The sequence below is a fragment of the Bos indicus genome, chromosome 6 (genome assembly GCF_029378745.1).
Source record: "Bos indicus isolate NIAB-ARS_2022 breed Sahiwal x Tharparkar chromosome 6, NIAB-ARS_B.indTharparkar_mat_pri_1.0, whole genome shotgun sequence".
Classification (NCBI taxonomy): Eukaryota; Metazoa; Chordata; class Mammalia; order Artiodactyla; family Bovidae; genus Bos; species Bos indicus.
Genome location: NC_091765.1, coordinates 91081991 through 91099928, shown reverse-complemented (window position 1 = coordinate 91099928; position 17938 = coordinate 91081991). Strand labels below are relative to the sequence as shown.

Here is a 17938-nt window from a genome sequence, read left to right as displayed (position 1 = left end):
GCAACTTTTTCACTCGTCTCTTTCAAGAGGCTCTTTAGTTCTTCGGTTTCTGCCGTAAAGGTGGTGTCTTCTGCGTATCTGAGGTTACTGATATTTCTCCCAGCAATCTTGATTCCAGCTTGTGCTTCATCCTGCCTGGTATTTTGCATGATGTACTCTGTATAGAAGTTAAATAAGCAGGGTGACAATAAACAGCCTTGACGTACTCCTTTCCTGATTTGCAACCAGTCTGTTGTTCCATGTCCAGTTCTAACTGTTGCTTCTCGACCTGCATACAGATTTCTCAGGAGGCAGGTCAGGTGGTCTGGTATTCCCATCTCTTTAAAAATTTTCCATAGTTTGTTGTGATCCACACAGTCAAAGGCTTAGGCTTAGTTAATACTGCAGAAGTAGATGTTTTTCTGGAACTCTCTTGCTTTTTCAATGATCCAGCGGATGTTGGCAATTTGATCTCTGGTTCCTCTGCCTTTTCTAAATCCAGCTTGAACATCTGGAAGTTCACGTACTGTTGAAGTCTGGCTTGGAGAATTTTGAGCATTACTTTGCTAGGGTGTGAGATGAGTGCAATTGTGGGTAGTTTGAGCATTCTTTGGCATTGCCTTTCTTTGGGGTTGGAATGAAAACTGACCCCTTCCAGTCCTGTGGCCACTGCTGAGTTTTCCAAATTTGCTGGCATATTCACAGCATCATCTTTTAGGATTTGAAATAGCTCAACTGGAATTCCATCACCTCCACTAGCTTTGTTCATAATGATGCTTCCCAAGGCCCACTTGACTTTGCATTCCAGGATGTCTGGCTCTAGGTGATTGATCACACCATCGTGGTTATCTGGGTAATTTATATTAGGTTAGGTATTAAAATTGAGAGTAAAGACAAAAGTGATTAAATCAGGCCAAAATCACTTGGGTAAAAATCACATTCTTAAAGAGTGGAACTTACTTATTTAGATTAGATTCTGACCATACAACTATTAGTATTTGCAGTTTGGGTCAGCAATTTTGTGCTTTGTTGTTGGAAATAAAGTATTTTTTATACAATTAAAAGAAATTATACAGTGTTCTTTACCTGTCCTTTTCCTAAGCTCCACCCTCATGTCTTCAAGTTTCTACACAGTGGCATGGGAACTTTTCTGAATGAGTATGTTGAGATATGAATGTCAATTTCCTTTGAGTTGACTTTGTGTTAAAACCACCACAATGACTGCCAGGCACCACCACAATAAGAGCACTGTCTTTGGTTGCTTTTGCATGCTGAGAGAGTCCCCACTTTACATACTGAGTTCCTCTCATCTCTACTCTATACCACCTGTCCTATAATGCATAATGACAGAGATGTGTGCCATTCTCACTGCCAGGGAATCTAATTCCAAGACATCAGGAGCTGTTTTATAAAAATCCTGTGTTTGCTGGAGTAAGGTTGCCTGAAATCAAAGAAACTGTACCTCTGGAAAGACGCTATCCCAAACTCTCTGAAGTTGTGATTGATTTAGCAAAGGTAATCAATACTTTTTTTTTTTTTTTGCTCTTTCTGACAGGGAATTTACATTATGTGTATTTGATTTTCTCTTTTTTTCCTGGTCTACTTGATCTTTTCGGTCAACAGTTTCCTCTGACAACTTAAATTTTTGTACATTAAGAAAGGAGAAAGGGGGCGGCAGAGGATGAGATGGTTAGACAGCATCACTGACTCAATGGACAGGAATTGAGCTAACATGGGGAGACAGTGGAGGACAGGGGAGCCTGGTGTGCTGCAGTCCACGGGGTCACAAAGAGTTGGATACAACTTAGCCGCTGAACAACAACAACAACATTAAGAAAGAGTTTGATTTGGTGGGAACAGAGATGGAGGAATGTCAGAGATAAAGTCCTGAAAATTTTGCTTGTTTTTTAAAAAAAATCATTTTGTATTATCTAGCATGTTTTAAGTGTGAAAACAGTCCCATAATGATGTGTTTTTAATGTTTAACATTTAAAATGCAGGCCTTGTATAAGTGGAAAAAAGAAGAAAATAGGATAAGAAAATGAAAAGACAAGTAGAGAAGTATTAAAGTCTAGGGCTTCAATTTAAAGTATTAAAGTCTACAGATCATGATCCTGTAGTTTATTGTGAAAAAGCGGTTTTGTTCAACCACTAGATTCACTGAAGCTAATTTTTAGAAGATCATCCCCTTTGCCTTGTATTTAATTGAGGAAGATATTAGGAACATTCTCACTGGATCAAGTTGTTTCTAAAAGTGGACCTTTTGGAATTATTAGCTCAAAAAACCCTCATTAGTTAGGACTGTCCTGCTGCTGCTGCTGCTGCTAAGTCGCTTCAGTTGTGTCCGACTCTGTGCGACCCCATGGGTGGCAGCCCATCAGGCTCCCCCGTCCCTGGGGTTCTCCAGGCAAGAACACTGGAGTGGGTTGCCATTTCCTTCAATGCATGAAAGTGGAAAGTGAAAGTGAAGTTGCTCAAGTCATGTCCGACTCTTAGCAGCGACCCCATGGACTGCAGCCTACCAGGCTCCTCCGCCCATGGGATTTTCCAGGTAAGAGTACTGGAATGGGGTGCCATTGCCTTCTCCAAGGACTGTCCTAAAGTGTTGTTTTTTTGAGGGGTGGCCCACACCATGTGGCATGTGTGATGTTGGATCTTGGTTCCCTGACCAGGAATCAAACCCAAACTCATGCCCTCTGCTGTGAAAGCACGAAGTCTTAACCCATTGGACGACCAGGGAGGTCCCTGTCCTAAAGTGTCGATAAAATAAATATCTCTAAAAGAGCAGGGTCACATAACATTTAGCTAAGATATTTTTTGCTTTTTTACTTCTTTAAATAACTCATTTAAAAAAAGCTTAGTAAGCTTATGAATAGTTACAACAAGTTCTTAGAAAAATACATTGTTATTTTTCTACCTAATGTAACAGATCCAAATATTCTTTATTTAGACTAGCTTTATGATCTGTCTATAAAGAAATTTAAAAGGAATAAAGGTAAAATGATTGTCCAGCTTATGTCCCTTATGGTAGAATCATATGACTTTTTGAACATTTTATTATAGGAAATCTTAAACATAGAAAAGGAAGTAGAAAAAATAGTGGTGTCATGAACCCCCATAAGCTGGTCATTAGCTACAATGGTTAAAAATCTTTGGGAAGTATTTCATCTATCCTATCCACACACTTAGGAATTTTTTTTTCTCATCAGTTTTTTACTGTGTGGCCTGTGGGATCTTATTTCCTTGACTAGGAGTTGAACCTGTGCCCCATTAGTGGAACCACAGAGCCTTAAGCACTGGTCCACTAGGGAATTCCCTCAGCAACATTTTTTTGGAGTATTTTGAAGCAAATTGCAGATATTATGATATTTCACTTACAAATACCTTAATTATTTGTATAATTTTCTTGTTATTGTAAAGCTACTTATTGAGTCCCTTCTATTTTAACTAGCTGTGAGTGGCTCCACAGGGACAGAACAAGATATAATAAAATCTATATGAAAATGAAAGAATAAGATAAAATGAAATCATCTATGTCAAGTATTTAGCACAATAATAAGCACAGAGTAGTTCCCTTCCCTTCCATTCTGCAAGTACTGTAAATTTTAAAAATTCTCAAAAATTTCTTAATGTAAAATGTCTAATCAGTGCTCAAAGTTTCATTAATTTTCTCATAATTCCTTTTTATAGTTTGAATTAGGATCCACATGAAGTCTAGAGATCACAATCAGTTGATATGTCTCTTAAGACACTTAATTTACAAGCTCCTCTTCACCTCTTTGTTTTTTGTTTAAACCTTGCCATTTATCTGTTAAAGAAAACAGGTTGTTTTTCCCATAGAATTTTTCACATAGTATAGTTTAATATGTTCCTCCATGTCCCATATTTTGTATAAACTCATAGTAGAGCTAGAGCTTGATCGGAATTAGGTTGAGTTTTTGGCAAGGATACTTCATAAGAGCTTTTTGTATATTCAGAGACACTGAATGTCCGGTGGTCTTTCTTTCTGTGATACTAGCAGTCATTGGTGGTCACTGTCTAGATTTGTGCTTTATTCCTTATCACTTATTATAGATGTTTAAAATTCATTGACTCTGAAGAAGAATTTTCTATGTTTAGACATGTAAGTGTAGGCAGTTTTTCTTTGATATGAACTATATATATTCCTTGGTTTCCCAGAAATGCTTACATATTGACCCAGACAAAAGGCCCTTCTGTGCTGAGCTCCTGCACCATGATTTCTTCCATATGGATGGATTTGCTGAGAGGTACGGTACCATATGTTGTATGTCACATCAACCTAGAGTTAAAGTAAGGTCCCCATAGCAGTACATAACAGTAACAAACAGTGTTTCTTTACCCACCTGTTCTAATAGGATCTCAAATATTTACCACCCTACCTCCATTCGCCCTTAGCAACAACACATTCCTAGGAGTGGTCCCCTGCATTCGCTAACTTAGGGCTCTTGGTTTTCACGAAACAGTCCCTTCATGCCATTCTTTCTCTCCCTGTGATGACCTCTGTCACTCAGGTCACTGATTTCTGGTCTTGCTACCAGCTGTGAGATGCTATCATCTTGGGTTCTGATGTATTTGCAAAGGTGTCATCTCCTGTTGCTGCTGAACTTACACCATACCCAGTCCTATGACACTGCTGACTCTGTGGATGTACATGGAGACGTTCATGTGCCAAACCTGTGTGTGCCAGAGTAGCTGGCATAGTCTCCTGTGCTGCTCCAGCTGCTGGCATCAGTGCAGCTGACGAAACAAAAATTAGTGAGATAAGTGGCAATGACATTGCTTTATGTTTTTGCCAATCTATTTATTATTAACTTAGTAAAAGAAAACTGGATCCTCGTATTTGCTTCCACATTCGATTTCTTATGATATGTTGTTTTGGTTGAAGTATACAGAGAAACTGTGGCCTCACATAAATATGTAGTTGGAAAATGGAAGAGAATTTTGATAGTTGTTTTAGATCACTGTGGGTATTTTTCTTTGATTCCATACCAAAAAACTCTGATACTGTACCAAAACTGGACAGTGGTGTTTCTTAAAGGTTGCTTGTGTTGTGGAATCTGAAACCGTATCAATGAACTTCTTTTCCCATTACATGAAAATCCACTTGTCTGTCTTACACTTTGAGTAGATCTTTTACTCATGCATGCTTTTGTAGAATCATTCATTCAGTTCAGCTCAGTTCAGTCGCTCAGTCATGTCCGACTCTTTGCGACCCCATGAATTGCAGCACGCCAGGCCTCCCTGTCCATCACCAACTCCCGGAGTTCATCCAAACTCATGTCCATCGAGTCGGTGATGCCATCCAGCCATCTCATCCTCTGTCGTCCCCTTCTCCTCCTGCCCCCAATCCCTCCCAGCATCAGAGTCTTTTCCAATGAGTCAACTCTTTGCATGAGGTGGTCAAAGTACTGGAGTTTCAGCCTTAGCATCATTCCTTCCAAAGAAATCCCAGGGCTGATCTCCTTCAGAATGGACTGGTTGGATCTCCTTGCAGTCCAAGGGACTCTCAAGAGTCTTCTCCAACACCACAATTCAAAAGCATCAATTTAGTCATTTGGAAAATACTCTTTTGCTAACTTATATAGAACTTTAGTAATGTTGACATTTCATTGGACTATATAAAAAAGTCACATTCTCATCAGAAAAACCTTTAGTATTAGGAACTGCTAAGTTGACAGTAGTGGATACAAGTTGAATGAAATTCTAATTTTTTATAAAAATGTGAATTTTATCATTAACACAAATATATTGGATTTTTCCTTGAAGTAACACACTCCTGTGTTCATTTTTTAAAAGAAAATATCTGCTGAATACCCCCAAGTCTGAGTAGTAATAATGTTTCTGTCAGTTTTTCAAGTAATAATGTTCCATGAAGAAAGTGGCTAGTTTAGCTTGTAACTCAACCAGCTACACAAGTGCTTTTCTTAAGACAACCATTGCACTTTAATTTGCAGCGGAGGTACCTTTTCAGGGGTATAGATTTAATAATGTGTGTGTGTGTGTGTGTGTGTGTGTGTGTGTGTGTGTATATATTTACTGTTCCATCAGGGACATTCTTAAACAAAACTGCCCCCTCTCCAACTTAAACTTAAGAATTTGTGACTAAAAGAATATAATAAAGTCTGTGTAAGGTTTGTAAAATTTTGTACCTCTGTAAAGTTTGGTGCCTCTGCTTCAGTCTTGGTAAGGTGCCTGCAGTTTACCCCCCATTGCTTTTTGTTTCATCAAATGTCAGATGGTGAAAAAGAAGTCACCTTCATAATAAGATAAGAGCTTTGATCTTATGAACCTCCTGAAAGATTTTCAGAGATCCCCAGTGGTCTGCAGAAACCTCATTTCTCATTTTGAATAACACAGTCTAGTTTAATACTCAATTCTTAAAGATAAGTATCTTGAACACCAATTTTTACTAAATTTACTGTTTCATACAGTCTTATTGACAAATGTATTTTTTATGTAGGTTTCCTCAGGAACTGCAGTTAAAAGTACAGAAAGATGTCAGAAACATTTCTTTATCTAAAAAATCTCAAATCAGAAAGAAGGAAAAGGAAAAGGATGAGTCCTTGGGTGAAGAGAGAAAAACACTTGTGGTACAGGTAAATTTCCATGTTTTAATGCATATTAAATTTTAAGTTTAATATATCCTTAAATTTGAGGGGGGTATGGGATATTGAAGATCTTAAAAGTTTCCTGAGTGGTTAACAAGTTCACTTTTAGCTTAGTTATAAAAATGTATTTTCTGTAGACATTACCTGTTTTAAAAAAAATCTTAGGATATCATGTACTGAGTGCCTACTGTACACAAATCTGTATAATAGGGCTTGTCAGGAAATCATACTCATTCAAGAACATTTAGACATGCTTGTGTACACTCATATGCAAATATATACACCATTTTTCCCCCTTAGATAATAGGAGAGAAAAATATAATTTTTAGAATTGTATATAAAGTAGAGCATTTAAAAATTGAGATTTTGGTACTCAGTTTATTTGAAATTTGCTTTTCTTGGTAAATTATCCAGAATCTGTTCTCAGTAAGATAATTCAAATCTACCACCAACTCACTCACATTTTCTCAAATGAACCCAAAGAAGAAAGAGGACTCAATTTTGTGTTCCCTGACTCTAAATACATGAGAACAAAAGTCAGCATGCTTGAGTCCTCTTTCATTGCTTTCCACTGAACTGTAATTTGATATGTGTATACCTGCTTATGTGTATATATAATTTTTTTTAAAGTAATTTATTTTTGACTGCGCTAGTCTTCTTTGCTGCGTGTGGGCTGTCTCTAGTTGCAGTGTGTGGGCTTCTCACTGCAGCGGCTTCTCTTACTGTGGAGCATGGACTCTAGGGCACGAGCTCAGCAGTTGCAGTACTCGGGCTTCAGCAGTTGTGGCTCACAGCCTTAATTACCCCTTGGCAAGTAGAATCTTCCTGAATCAGGGACTGAACCTGTGTCTCCTGCATTGGCAGGCAGATTCTTAACCACTGGACCACAAGGGAAGTTCTATGTATACATCATTAAATCTGATATATATATGTCAGAGCTCGTGTGAGTTGCATTTTCATTTGAAATAGGTGTCTGAGAATCCCAGGTTTAGTTTTAGTTCCATAGGTAGAATAAGAAAAAACTGGAGCACAAGAAGGTGTTGTCTCTGGAATTCTGCTTTTGTTGACAAGTACTTCATAGGAAAAGGTGATTTTTCCTTCTCCTCAGATCATCAATGTTGTTAATATTTTATAACAGGATACCAATGCTGATCCCCAAACTAAGGATTCTAAAGTATTTAAAATAAAAGGATCAAAAACAGATGGAGAAAAAGTGGAAAAAGCGAGTCGAGCTTCAAATGCCAGCTGTCTCAATGACAATGGGATGAGCCCCGTCAAAATAGTGCCTTCAACAAGCCTCCGAGATTGCAGCAATGGCAGCGTGGACCAAACAAGAAATCCAGGCATGGCAATTCCCCCACTCACACACAATCTTTCTGCAACAGCTCCCACTATTACTTCTGGAATGGGAACTATCTCAGGAATTCAGAGTTACAGGTATGAATTAGGAAAATAAGAACAAAATGTTCTTACATATTTACAAGCTGCAAATATTTATCAGTCCAACGACCTGCATTATTACTTTCAGACTTCTGGATACTCTTCATTCTTTTTTTTAAATTATTTGTTTATTTGGCTGTGTCAGGTCTTGCAAAACACAGGATCTTTTGTTGCAGTGCACAGACTCTCTAGTTGTGTCACACCAGCTTTAGAGGGCACAGCTCAGGAGTTGAGGTGCACAGGCTTAGTTGCTCTGTAGTATGTGGGATCTTAGTTCCCTGACTAGGAATTGAACCTACGTCCCCTGAAATGCAAGGCACATTCTTAACCACTAGACCACCAGGGAAGTCCCTGCTATTGCTTCTTGTCAGGTTGCTGTTTCAAAAGACTTCTTGGCCAGTGTGATGAAAATTATTAGCATTTGATCAAAAAATTTACCGAGTCCTAAGAAAATAGAGTTGTATTATTTAAGGTGAAGAGACTCTATAGCTATTTAGTTTAATAACACAAAAAGAGGTTGTCATAATAAAAGAAATAATTGGTTTTGCATGTCTGCTGTTGCATGGTGTGGCTGTGGGCATTTAGTAGTCAGTTCAGTCCCTCAGTCATGTCTGACTCTTTGCGACCCCATGGACTACAGCATGCCAGGCCTCCCTGTCCATCACCAACTCCCAGAATTTACTCAAACTCATGTCCATTGAGTCAGTGATGCCATCCAACCATCTCATCCTCTGTCGTCCTCTTCTCATCTTGAATCTTTCCTAGCATCAGGGTCTTTTCAAATGAGTCAGCTCTTTGCATCAGGTGGCCAAAGTATTGGAGTGTCAGCTTCAACATCAGTCCTTCCAGTGAACACTCAGGACTGATCTCCTTTAGGATGGACTGGTTGGATCTCCTTGCAGTCCAAGGGACCCTCAAGTCTTCTCCAACACCACAGTTCAAAATTATCAATTCTTCAGTGCTCAGCTTTCTTTATAGTCCAACTCTCACATCCAAACATGACTACTGGAAAAACCATAACCTTGACTAGATGGGCTTTTGTTGGCAAAGTAACATCTCTGCTTTTTAATATGCTGTCTAGGTTGGTCATAATTTTCCTTCCAAGGAGTAAGCGTCTTTCATTTTCATGGCTGCAGTCATCATCTGCAGGGATTTGGGAGCCCCCCAAAATAAAGTCAGCCACTATTTCCACTATTTCCCCATCTATTTGCCATGAAGTGATGGGAACACATGCCATGATCTTAGTTTTTTGAATGTTGAGCTTTAAGCTAACTTTTTCACTCTCCTCTTTCACTTTTGTCAAGAGGCTCTTTAGTTCTTCTTCACTTTCTGCCATCAGGGTGGTGTCATCTGCATATCTGAGGTTATTGATATTTCTCCCAGCAATCTTGATTCCAGCTTTTGCTTTATCCAGCCCAGCATTTCTCATGATGTACTCTGCATATAAGTTAAATAAGCAGGGTGACAGTATACAGCCTTGACGTACTCCTTTTCCTATTTGGAACCAGCCTGTCATTCCATGTCCAGTTCTAACTGTTGCTTCCTGACCTGCATACAGATTTCTCAAGACGCTGGTCAGGTGGTCTGGTATTCCCATCTCTTTCAGAATTTTCCACAGTTTAATGTGATCCATACAGTCAAAGGCTTTGACATAGTCAATAAAGCAGAAGTAGATGTTTTTTCTGGAACTCTCTTGCTTTTTCGATGATCCAGCGGATATTGGCCATTTGATCTCTGGTTCCTCTGTCCTTCTAAATCCAGCTTGAACATCTAGAAGTTCACGGTTCACGTATTGTTGAAGCCTGGCTTGGAGTATTACTTTACTAGTGTGTGAGATGAGTGCAATTATGCAGTAGTTTGAGCATTCTTTGGCATTGCCTTTCTCAGGGATTGGAATGAAAAGAATAGGCAGTAAATTCTGATTAAACTGCATGTCACTGGGTGGTAAGTTTTTGTTCAGTCACTAAGTCATGTTCAACTCTCTGCGACCCCAGGACTGCAGCACACCAGGCTTCCCTGTCCTTTACTATCTCCTGGAGCTTGCTCAAATTCATGTCTGTTCATGTCACTTGGTGTTGGGTCATTTAATTTTGTGCTTGAAAAAAATAATTACTACTGCTTCTAATGTAAATTTTTTTGTTGTTTTTGTTACAGAGTGGATGAGAAAACCAAGAAGTATTGTATTCCATTTGTTAAACCAAATAAACATTCTCCACCAGGAGCTTATAATATTAATGTGACCACATTGGTAAGTGAACTGTTCTCAGTGGTAGAAGAGCAAGCATTAGTCATTTCTATGTTTTATTAATATTAAACATGATAGTGAAGAACTGAGAGTTTTGTTGGGAGATACATCATAATGTAGAAACTTAACTATATATATATCATCCCAGACCATCAAAGTCAAGTTTAAGTTTTATAAATCTAGAAATTTAAATGTAAGATGTTATTATTATACAGAATGGATAAGCAACAGTGTCCTACTGTATAGCACAGAAACTGTATTTAATATCCTAAGATAAACCATAATGGAAAGGAATATAAAAAAGAATGTATATATAACTGAATCATTTTCCTATACAGCAGAAATTAACACAACATTGTAAATCAACTATACTTTAGTCAAAAAGATGTTATTGTTAAAATGACCTGCTTTAATTTTTTTCAGTAATCATAAATTTTCTTAACCTAATGTTTGGTGATCAGTACTTTTATAGAGTAGATTTGAAAAGGTAAATTATCTTATCTCACCCAGATCAGATTTCTGGTAGAAATATTCTATTTATTCACTTAACATATTTATTATCCATTAAGCAGAAAACACTGGAGAAGAATAAGTTAATCTTTTTTTTCAAGGAGCTTGTGGTCTAGTAGAGAATAAACAAATTAAAACATAGTGTCAGATTGTAGTAGTAGAATCATGTCAAGGTTCAGAGGTCTTCTGAAGGTTGAGAGGAATATTATCAGGCCAGAAGTCTTCTTTTAAAAGTTAAGTTGAATCATCATTGCTCTTCCACTCAAAACCCTCCATTGGCTTCTTATCTCTGAGAAAAAACAAAGTGCTTTCAGGGCCTTTTGGTCCCTGAGTGATTTACCCTCGCCATCCCTCCATCCCACTCCTGGCTACTCTCATTTTTGATCACTGCAGTCCATCCAGCTTGATGGCTCGGTGGTTAAGAATCTACTTGCCAATGCAGGAGACACAGGTTCAGTCCCTGGGTTGGGAAGATCCCTGGGAGTAAGAAATGGTAACCCAGGGGGCTCATGGGCTTGCAAAAAAGTCAGCCATGACTTAGCAACTAAACAAGTCCAATCACATTGATTTCCTCGCTATTCCTAGAACGTGGCTAGACATGCTCCCACAGTTGGGTTTTTGCACTTGCTGTTTCCTCCCTTTTAGAGTATCCTTACCCCAGATAATCCAAAGACTTTGCTTTCTCTCTTTCTTGACTTTCATGAAATCTTACTGTGAAGTCTTCTCAAATGTTTTAACTCATTTTGTCTCCTATTACTTTCTCCCCTCCCCTTGTTTAATTCCCCACCCCTAATTGCCTTACCTGACATCCTCTGTATTCTCTTATTTATGTAATGTCTTTCCCCGCTACCCCTTTCCCTGAATGGAAACTTCCCAGGAGGAATTTGTGCTTTCTTTGTTTTCATCACTGTTCTGCCCCACACCTTGAATAGTGTCACATGCATTTAAACTGCTTAAGAAATGTGGTGAATGGATTCTTCTGCCAGGAACAGGGAGGTATGGATGTATATTTCCAAAGGAGTATTTTTCTCATGATTTTCCCTTCTCTACCTCTCATCATCCTCAGAGCTGAAAAGTATACCCTTCTTTTCCTATCTCTCATGATTGAGACATTGCATTTATTTTTCTTTTAACTATTCTTAGCCTATAATTTCTGTATCCATAGTACTTTCCTTTTTTTTTTTTTGCTATACTCTGCTCATTTATTTATGGATTTTTTTTTGTGTTTTACATTCCTGATCTCCTTTGGAAGACTATTTTAATCAGCAAGGCTTCTCAAAGTAGCTGGCTCAACACCGTTTTGCTGCCATTGATATCAGGCTTCTTTCAGGCATTACATAATCAATGCTGGCTGATAATTTTAGATCTCATTTCTGTTTATCTTCCTTTGGAACAGGGACTCAAGAAAGGAGGTAAAGATTAGTGGGGAGAAGACCCATGGGGTCTTTTCTTAATGAAAATTAACAGAGGCAGAACTAAGCATACACTTTCTTCAACTTCTAGGTTGAATATCAATACCCTTCTCCCATGCTTTGTACCCTGATTCTGAGATGTAGATAAGTATATTATTATAAACATCTCTTATGTATTTTAACTTGTCACTTTTTGAATATACAAATCTAGTAGTTTATACTCATTATTTTATTGTTTTTTACTTGTGGATAGTTTTTTTTTAAACTAATTATTTTATTTTATAGTTGATTTGAAACTTGAGGCTTAGCACTAATTCTATTAAAAGAGTAAATAGAAACATCCAAAATAAAGAAACTCAAAAGTTCACTACAGGACTTCTGAAGACTTTCTGGGAGGCAGAGTAGTTCACAGAATATTAAACTCAAGACATCTGGACCCTCAGGGGCTTAACACTGTCATTATAGTCTTTGTGTGTATATTTCACTGTTTATACATGTATGTGTATATACATGGACATACATATGATTTCATCATCTATATGTAGTTTTTTCCTTTTAGCAAATCATATAATATCTCTGTGTATCATCTGTTTTGAAAATGTGGAAAAGATTGTAGAGTTTCTGTGTTTCTTAAAGGAAACAGATTGGGAAATGTCAAACTCACAAAGGTGCAGAATTGAAGTGCTACTGCTGTTCTTTATTATTTTTCCAGACTTTATAAAATATGAAGTAATAGTACTAAGAAAGATTAGGAAAATAATTTGAATAATAATTTTATCCTTTATACCTTAATAAAATGCATTTCTAGGAAGATAGTATCATTTGCTAATGCTGAGGAAGGAGACAAGGACAAATGTAAAAAAATGAGTAACAAGATTACCATTGGGAAAGTGAAAAGTGTGCTAGGCGATGTGATCTGTAACAAGATGAACTATTCACAATTCAGGTGTCAGTAACAACTATTTGCATAGAAGTCCAGCAAGTGTCATAAGGCCTGACCTTGCTGGCCTGAAAGGACACTGATGCCCATCTTTTAACCTTGTGACGCTTGCCAGTTGGTGGAGGGAGAAGGAGAAACTCAGCAACCAAGCACCCCACTTGTTAGCAATTTTAGTAAATTTAATAGGAAGAGATTTGAAATAACTGGGTGAAGTTGTTTCATTTGTTATTAGTGTTCCTCAAACTTTATATTATTCCAGCTTTTGTATATTATTCCAGCTTTTGAATTCCATAAATTTTAAGATATGAATATAATAGTTATGAAAAGGGGACAAGCTTACCTGGAAGCTAATTCATTTGTGTTAACCATTCTGATGATATTAGGTTGCTAGTGAAAAGAGCCTACTTCAGGCAAATAAGAAAAGAAGGGAATACTCAAAGACAGATGTCCGTTTGCCTGAACTAAATTATAATCATCTCCCTGAACTAAAAGCCCTGGAAGGCATCGGTATGTTTATAATGCTTTTCCTATTTTAGCCCTTTTGTATACGTTATTTAAAATGTATGTTAAGTAAACTAACAATATTAAAAATGTTTAGTAACTTTACATCTTTAAGTATGTGAAAATGTAGACTTATGTACAATAACTACAGACTGAAGGACAGATATAGAATGTGAAAAACAAACAAAAACGTCTCATTTTCTCACTGTTTATGGTTATTTTTGTCTAGCTCGGAATTCCAGGCTAATAAAGAAAGAGAACAAAAATCTTTCAGAATCTCGAATTCCGTCTCTGGCCACAATTGACTTGCACACTCCCAGTATCGCATTACAGCAGGTAAAGAAATACTGTCTGTAGGTTTCATGGAACTTGGGTTTCTCTCATACTTTCTTTTGGGCTTCCTGGGTGGCTCAGCAGTAAAGAATCTGCCTACAATGCAGAAACTGCAGGAGACGTGGGTTCGATCCCTGGGTGGGGAAGATCCCCTGGAGGAGGGAATGGCAACCCACTCAATATTCTTGCCTGGGGAATCCTGTGGACAGAGGAACCTGGTGGGCAACAGCCCTTAGGGTTGCAAAGAGTCAGACACAACTGAAGTGACTTAGGACGCACACATACTTCCTTTTAAAGTGTCATATGGAGAGTTTGCTTTTATTGATTGGGTAGGTTTATTAGTGGTATCTCACCCCACTCCAGTACTCTTGCCTGGAGGATCCCATGGATGGAGGAGCCTGGTGGGCTGCGGTCCATGGGGTCGCTGGGAGTCGGGCATGACTGAGCAACTTCACTTTCACTTTTCACTTTCCTGCACTGGAGAAGGAAATGGCAACCCACTCCAGTGTTCTTGCCTGGAGAATCCCAGGGACGGGGAGCCTGGTGGGCTGCCGTCTATGGGGTCGCACAGAGTCGGACACGACTGAAGTGACTTAGCAGCAGCAGCAGCATAAAATTTGCATGTTAAATTTTATTTTATGATTCATTGCATTAAGCACCCTTATTACATATATATTTACATAAACATTTCCCAGCTTACAGTGATCAGTTTTTTATAGGTTAAAAAATTGTGTGTGTGTGTGTGTATTTAGCCTAGCTGTGGCTTTAATATACCTATTCTTTATTTTAGGTTATGGCATTTCACTGCAATAATACCAAAATTATTAATATTACCCATCTTTCAAAGAGTTAAACTCTGGAATTGTTTTTATCCTCTTAAAATGTATTGTTTATTTGACACTTTTCCCTAGGGCAATCTGCTCCATCCATGCTAGAGATTTTCTTTTTAAATTTATTTATTTTTAATTGAAGGATAATTGCTTTACAGTATTGTGTGGGTTTCTGCCATACATCAACATGAATCAGCCATAGGTACACGTATGTCCCCTCCCTCTTGAACCTCCCTACCACTTCCCACCCCATCCCACCCCTCTAGGTTCATGCTAGAGATTTTCTATTCCATATAGTCTTTTTCTATAATTTCTCGTATCTCTCCAGAATATTTATGTTTCTGTTCCTTTCATATCAACAACAGTCATATCCCTAAGAAAACTGGCCAACTTTTTAATCTCTTGGGCCATCCATAACTAACAACAAACTTGAGACATGCATCACTGAATTTTTCCCTTTACTTCTTTTTTCCCCCCACTTTTATTCCTCAAACAAGTTTTCACTTCTGCTTGATGCAACTTTTATTTTGGAATTCCCCATCCCGATTGTTTAAGTATCTCCATTTCATAAACAGCCCCTGTACGTACCCTCTTCCTCTATGTGGGTACTTTTTCCTACTGTTACTCCTGAAATAATTTGTACAACTCTGCAAACAAGGGGAATGCTGTTGCTGAGGATAACAAATTACAGAGGCAGTTACCGAGTGATTCTGAGAAAAATATTTATAGACAGCTGTTGCTTTTTGCCTTATCCCTTGCCAGCCATTTCGGGAGCAACATCATTAAAGCTAAACAAATTCCTATTGTGTGAAGATGAAGCATGGCCACAGATTTTATTTTTAGGAACTACAGTGTTGCGGGAAATTCCTTGTATACGTCTAAACTTAAATGTAAAGCAGATTTTAAAGGCAAAAATTCCCACTTGCTCTTTGTGAGCACATTATTGTTCAAAGCACTTTTTGGGTCAACATAGCTCAATCTACAGAGAAGGCAATGGCACCCCACTCCAGTACTCTTGCCTGGAAAATCCCACGGACAGAGGAGCCTGGTAGGCTGCAGTCCATGGGGTCGCGAAGAGTCGGTACATGACTGAGCGACTTCACTTTGACTTTTCACTTTCATGCGTTGGAAAAGAAAATGGCAACCCACTCCAGTGTTCTTGCCTGGAGAATCCCAGGGATGGGGGAGCCTGGTGGGTTGCCGTCTCTGGGGTCGCACAGAGTCGGACACGACTGAAGCGACTTAGCAGCAGCAGCAACAGCAGCTCAATCTAGTTGCATGCAATGGAAGAAAAGCTTTGGCTGCCTTCCCCCTTCTTCAATATTTTTCTTTCTCATTCTAAACTAATCGTTTTATATCTGAAAACTGGTTCTGCATTTTTCCTCTCAAGTTATTTGTTCAGTTTCCATTTGTATTTAAAATACAATGAAAGAGAAAGTAGGTGTATTGAAAAAGCACAGATTAACACCAAAATAACATGAATTTGTGTGTGGAAAATCTGGGTGGAAAGAGACGTAACTGGAGACTGAAAGCCAAGGGCCTGCCTTCTGAGGCTGTGACCTACCTTGCACCCTTACTTTCTGGTATTCATCAATGCACTGAACTACATAACATTTTCACATTTATAAAAGTCTATTATATACCTTCTGGAACAATCTGTAAGATAGATTTTGTAAGTGAAATATTGCTTAATCCATGGAATATGTCTCCACTCCTCACTCCACCCCATGCTTACACATTTTATATTTACAGACATAACTTCAAATATTTTCCTCTAAGCACTGTTTGCTTCATCCCACAAATTTCCATATGTTATATTTTCTTTATCATTCTGGTCAAACATTTAAAAAATTTCCCTTGTAATTTTTTCTTTAACCCAATAATTTTTTAGGAATGTGTTGTTTAACAGACACTTGGTTATTCTTTAGATACTTTATTATTAATTTATAATTTTAACTTCATGTGATCAGAGAATATACTCTGTATGATTTCGATTTTTTTAGATGCATGGAGATGTGTTTTATGGCCCAGCACATGGTCTGTCTTGGTGAATAAACCTTATTCTCTTAAAAATAATGTATATAATTAGTTGTTGGATGTAGTGTTTTATAAATGTGAAATTCGATTAAGGTTGATAATGTTCAAACGTTGTATATTCTTGATGATTTTTTTGTTTAGTTCCATCAGTTCCTGAAAGATCTTGATAGATCTTTCACTATGATTGTGGCATTGTCTATTTTTCTGTTTATTTTTGCTTCAGGTATTTTAAAAAATCTGTTTTATTAGGTACAGACACATTTATACTTGTTTTGTCTTTCTGATACATTGTCTCTTTTATCATTTTGAAGTCTCTCACTTTATCTCTCTTGGTGCTCTGTGCCTCAAAGTCTATTTTATCTGAGATTAAAATAGTCACTGCAGCGTGCGTACGTGCTAAGTCACTTCAGTCATGTCTGACTCTCTGCAATCCTGTGGACTGTAGCCCACCAGGCTCTTCTGTCCATGGAATTCTCCAGGCAAGAATCCTGGAGTGGGCTGCTATGCCCTCCTCCAGGGGATTGCCCTGACCCAGGGCTCAAACCCACGTCTCATATCTGCTGCACTGGCAGGTGGATTCTTTACCACTAGTGCCCCCTGGGAAGCCTTCACTCCAGTGTACTTACAGTTATTTGTCTTCATAGTGTGTCTTTCTATCAATACTTTCATTTACTTTCAGCTTATCTGGTTTTTATGTTTTAAGTGTTTCTTTTGCCAACAGCAGATAAATTAGGATCTTCCCTTTGTATCCATTTTGTCAATTCTGATTCTTTTAATTGGAACGTCTGTTTATTTTCTGTTTCTTCTAACAAGTTACTACCAATTTAAAACAATCTCCATTTGTTCAGCTTCACAGTTTCCATAGGTTGGAAGTCAAGGTACAGCTGCTGGTCTCCTTAAGAGTCTCATAGGCTGAAATTAAGATGTCAGCAGGGCTGCGTTTCTCTCTGGAGGCTCTAGAGGGGGAATCTGTTTCCAGGCTCATTCAAGTAGTTGGCAGCATCTAGTTCCATGTGGTTGTGGGACTCATGTCCCGTTTCCTTTCTGACTGACACCTGGGGGGTTGTTCTTGGCTTCTAGAG

General features: G+C 38.1%; 1 protein-coding gene across 3 annotated transcripts in view; it reads left to right on the top strand.

Moving 5' to 3' along the window:
* CDKL2 (cyclin dependent kinase like 2) overlaps positions 1-17938 on the top strand; it is a 46053-nt gene that overhangs the window by 22730 nt on the left and 5385 nt on the right. For all 3 annotated transcript variants that reach the window (XR_011567230.1, XM_019962934.2, XM_070791594.1), the window contains 7 exons: positions 1355-1494; positions 4159-4247; positions 6461-6596; positions 7747-8045; positions 10203-10296; positions 13539-13662; positions 13886-13992. Coding sequence is in view for 2 of the 3 variants with exons in the window: in XM_019962934.2 (XP_019818493.2) it covers positions 1355-1494; positions 4159-4247; positions 6461-6596; positions 7747-8045; positions 10203-10296; positions 13539-13662; positions 13886-13992 (989 nt within the window). In the remaining variant the exon portion in view is untranslated. The remainder of the gene's footprint in view (positions 1-1354; positions 1495-4158; positions 4248-6460; positions 6597-7746; positions 8046-10202; positions 10297-13538; positions 13663-13885; positions 13993-17938) is intronic.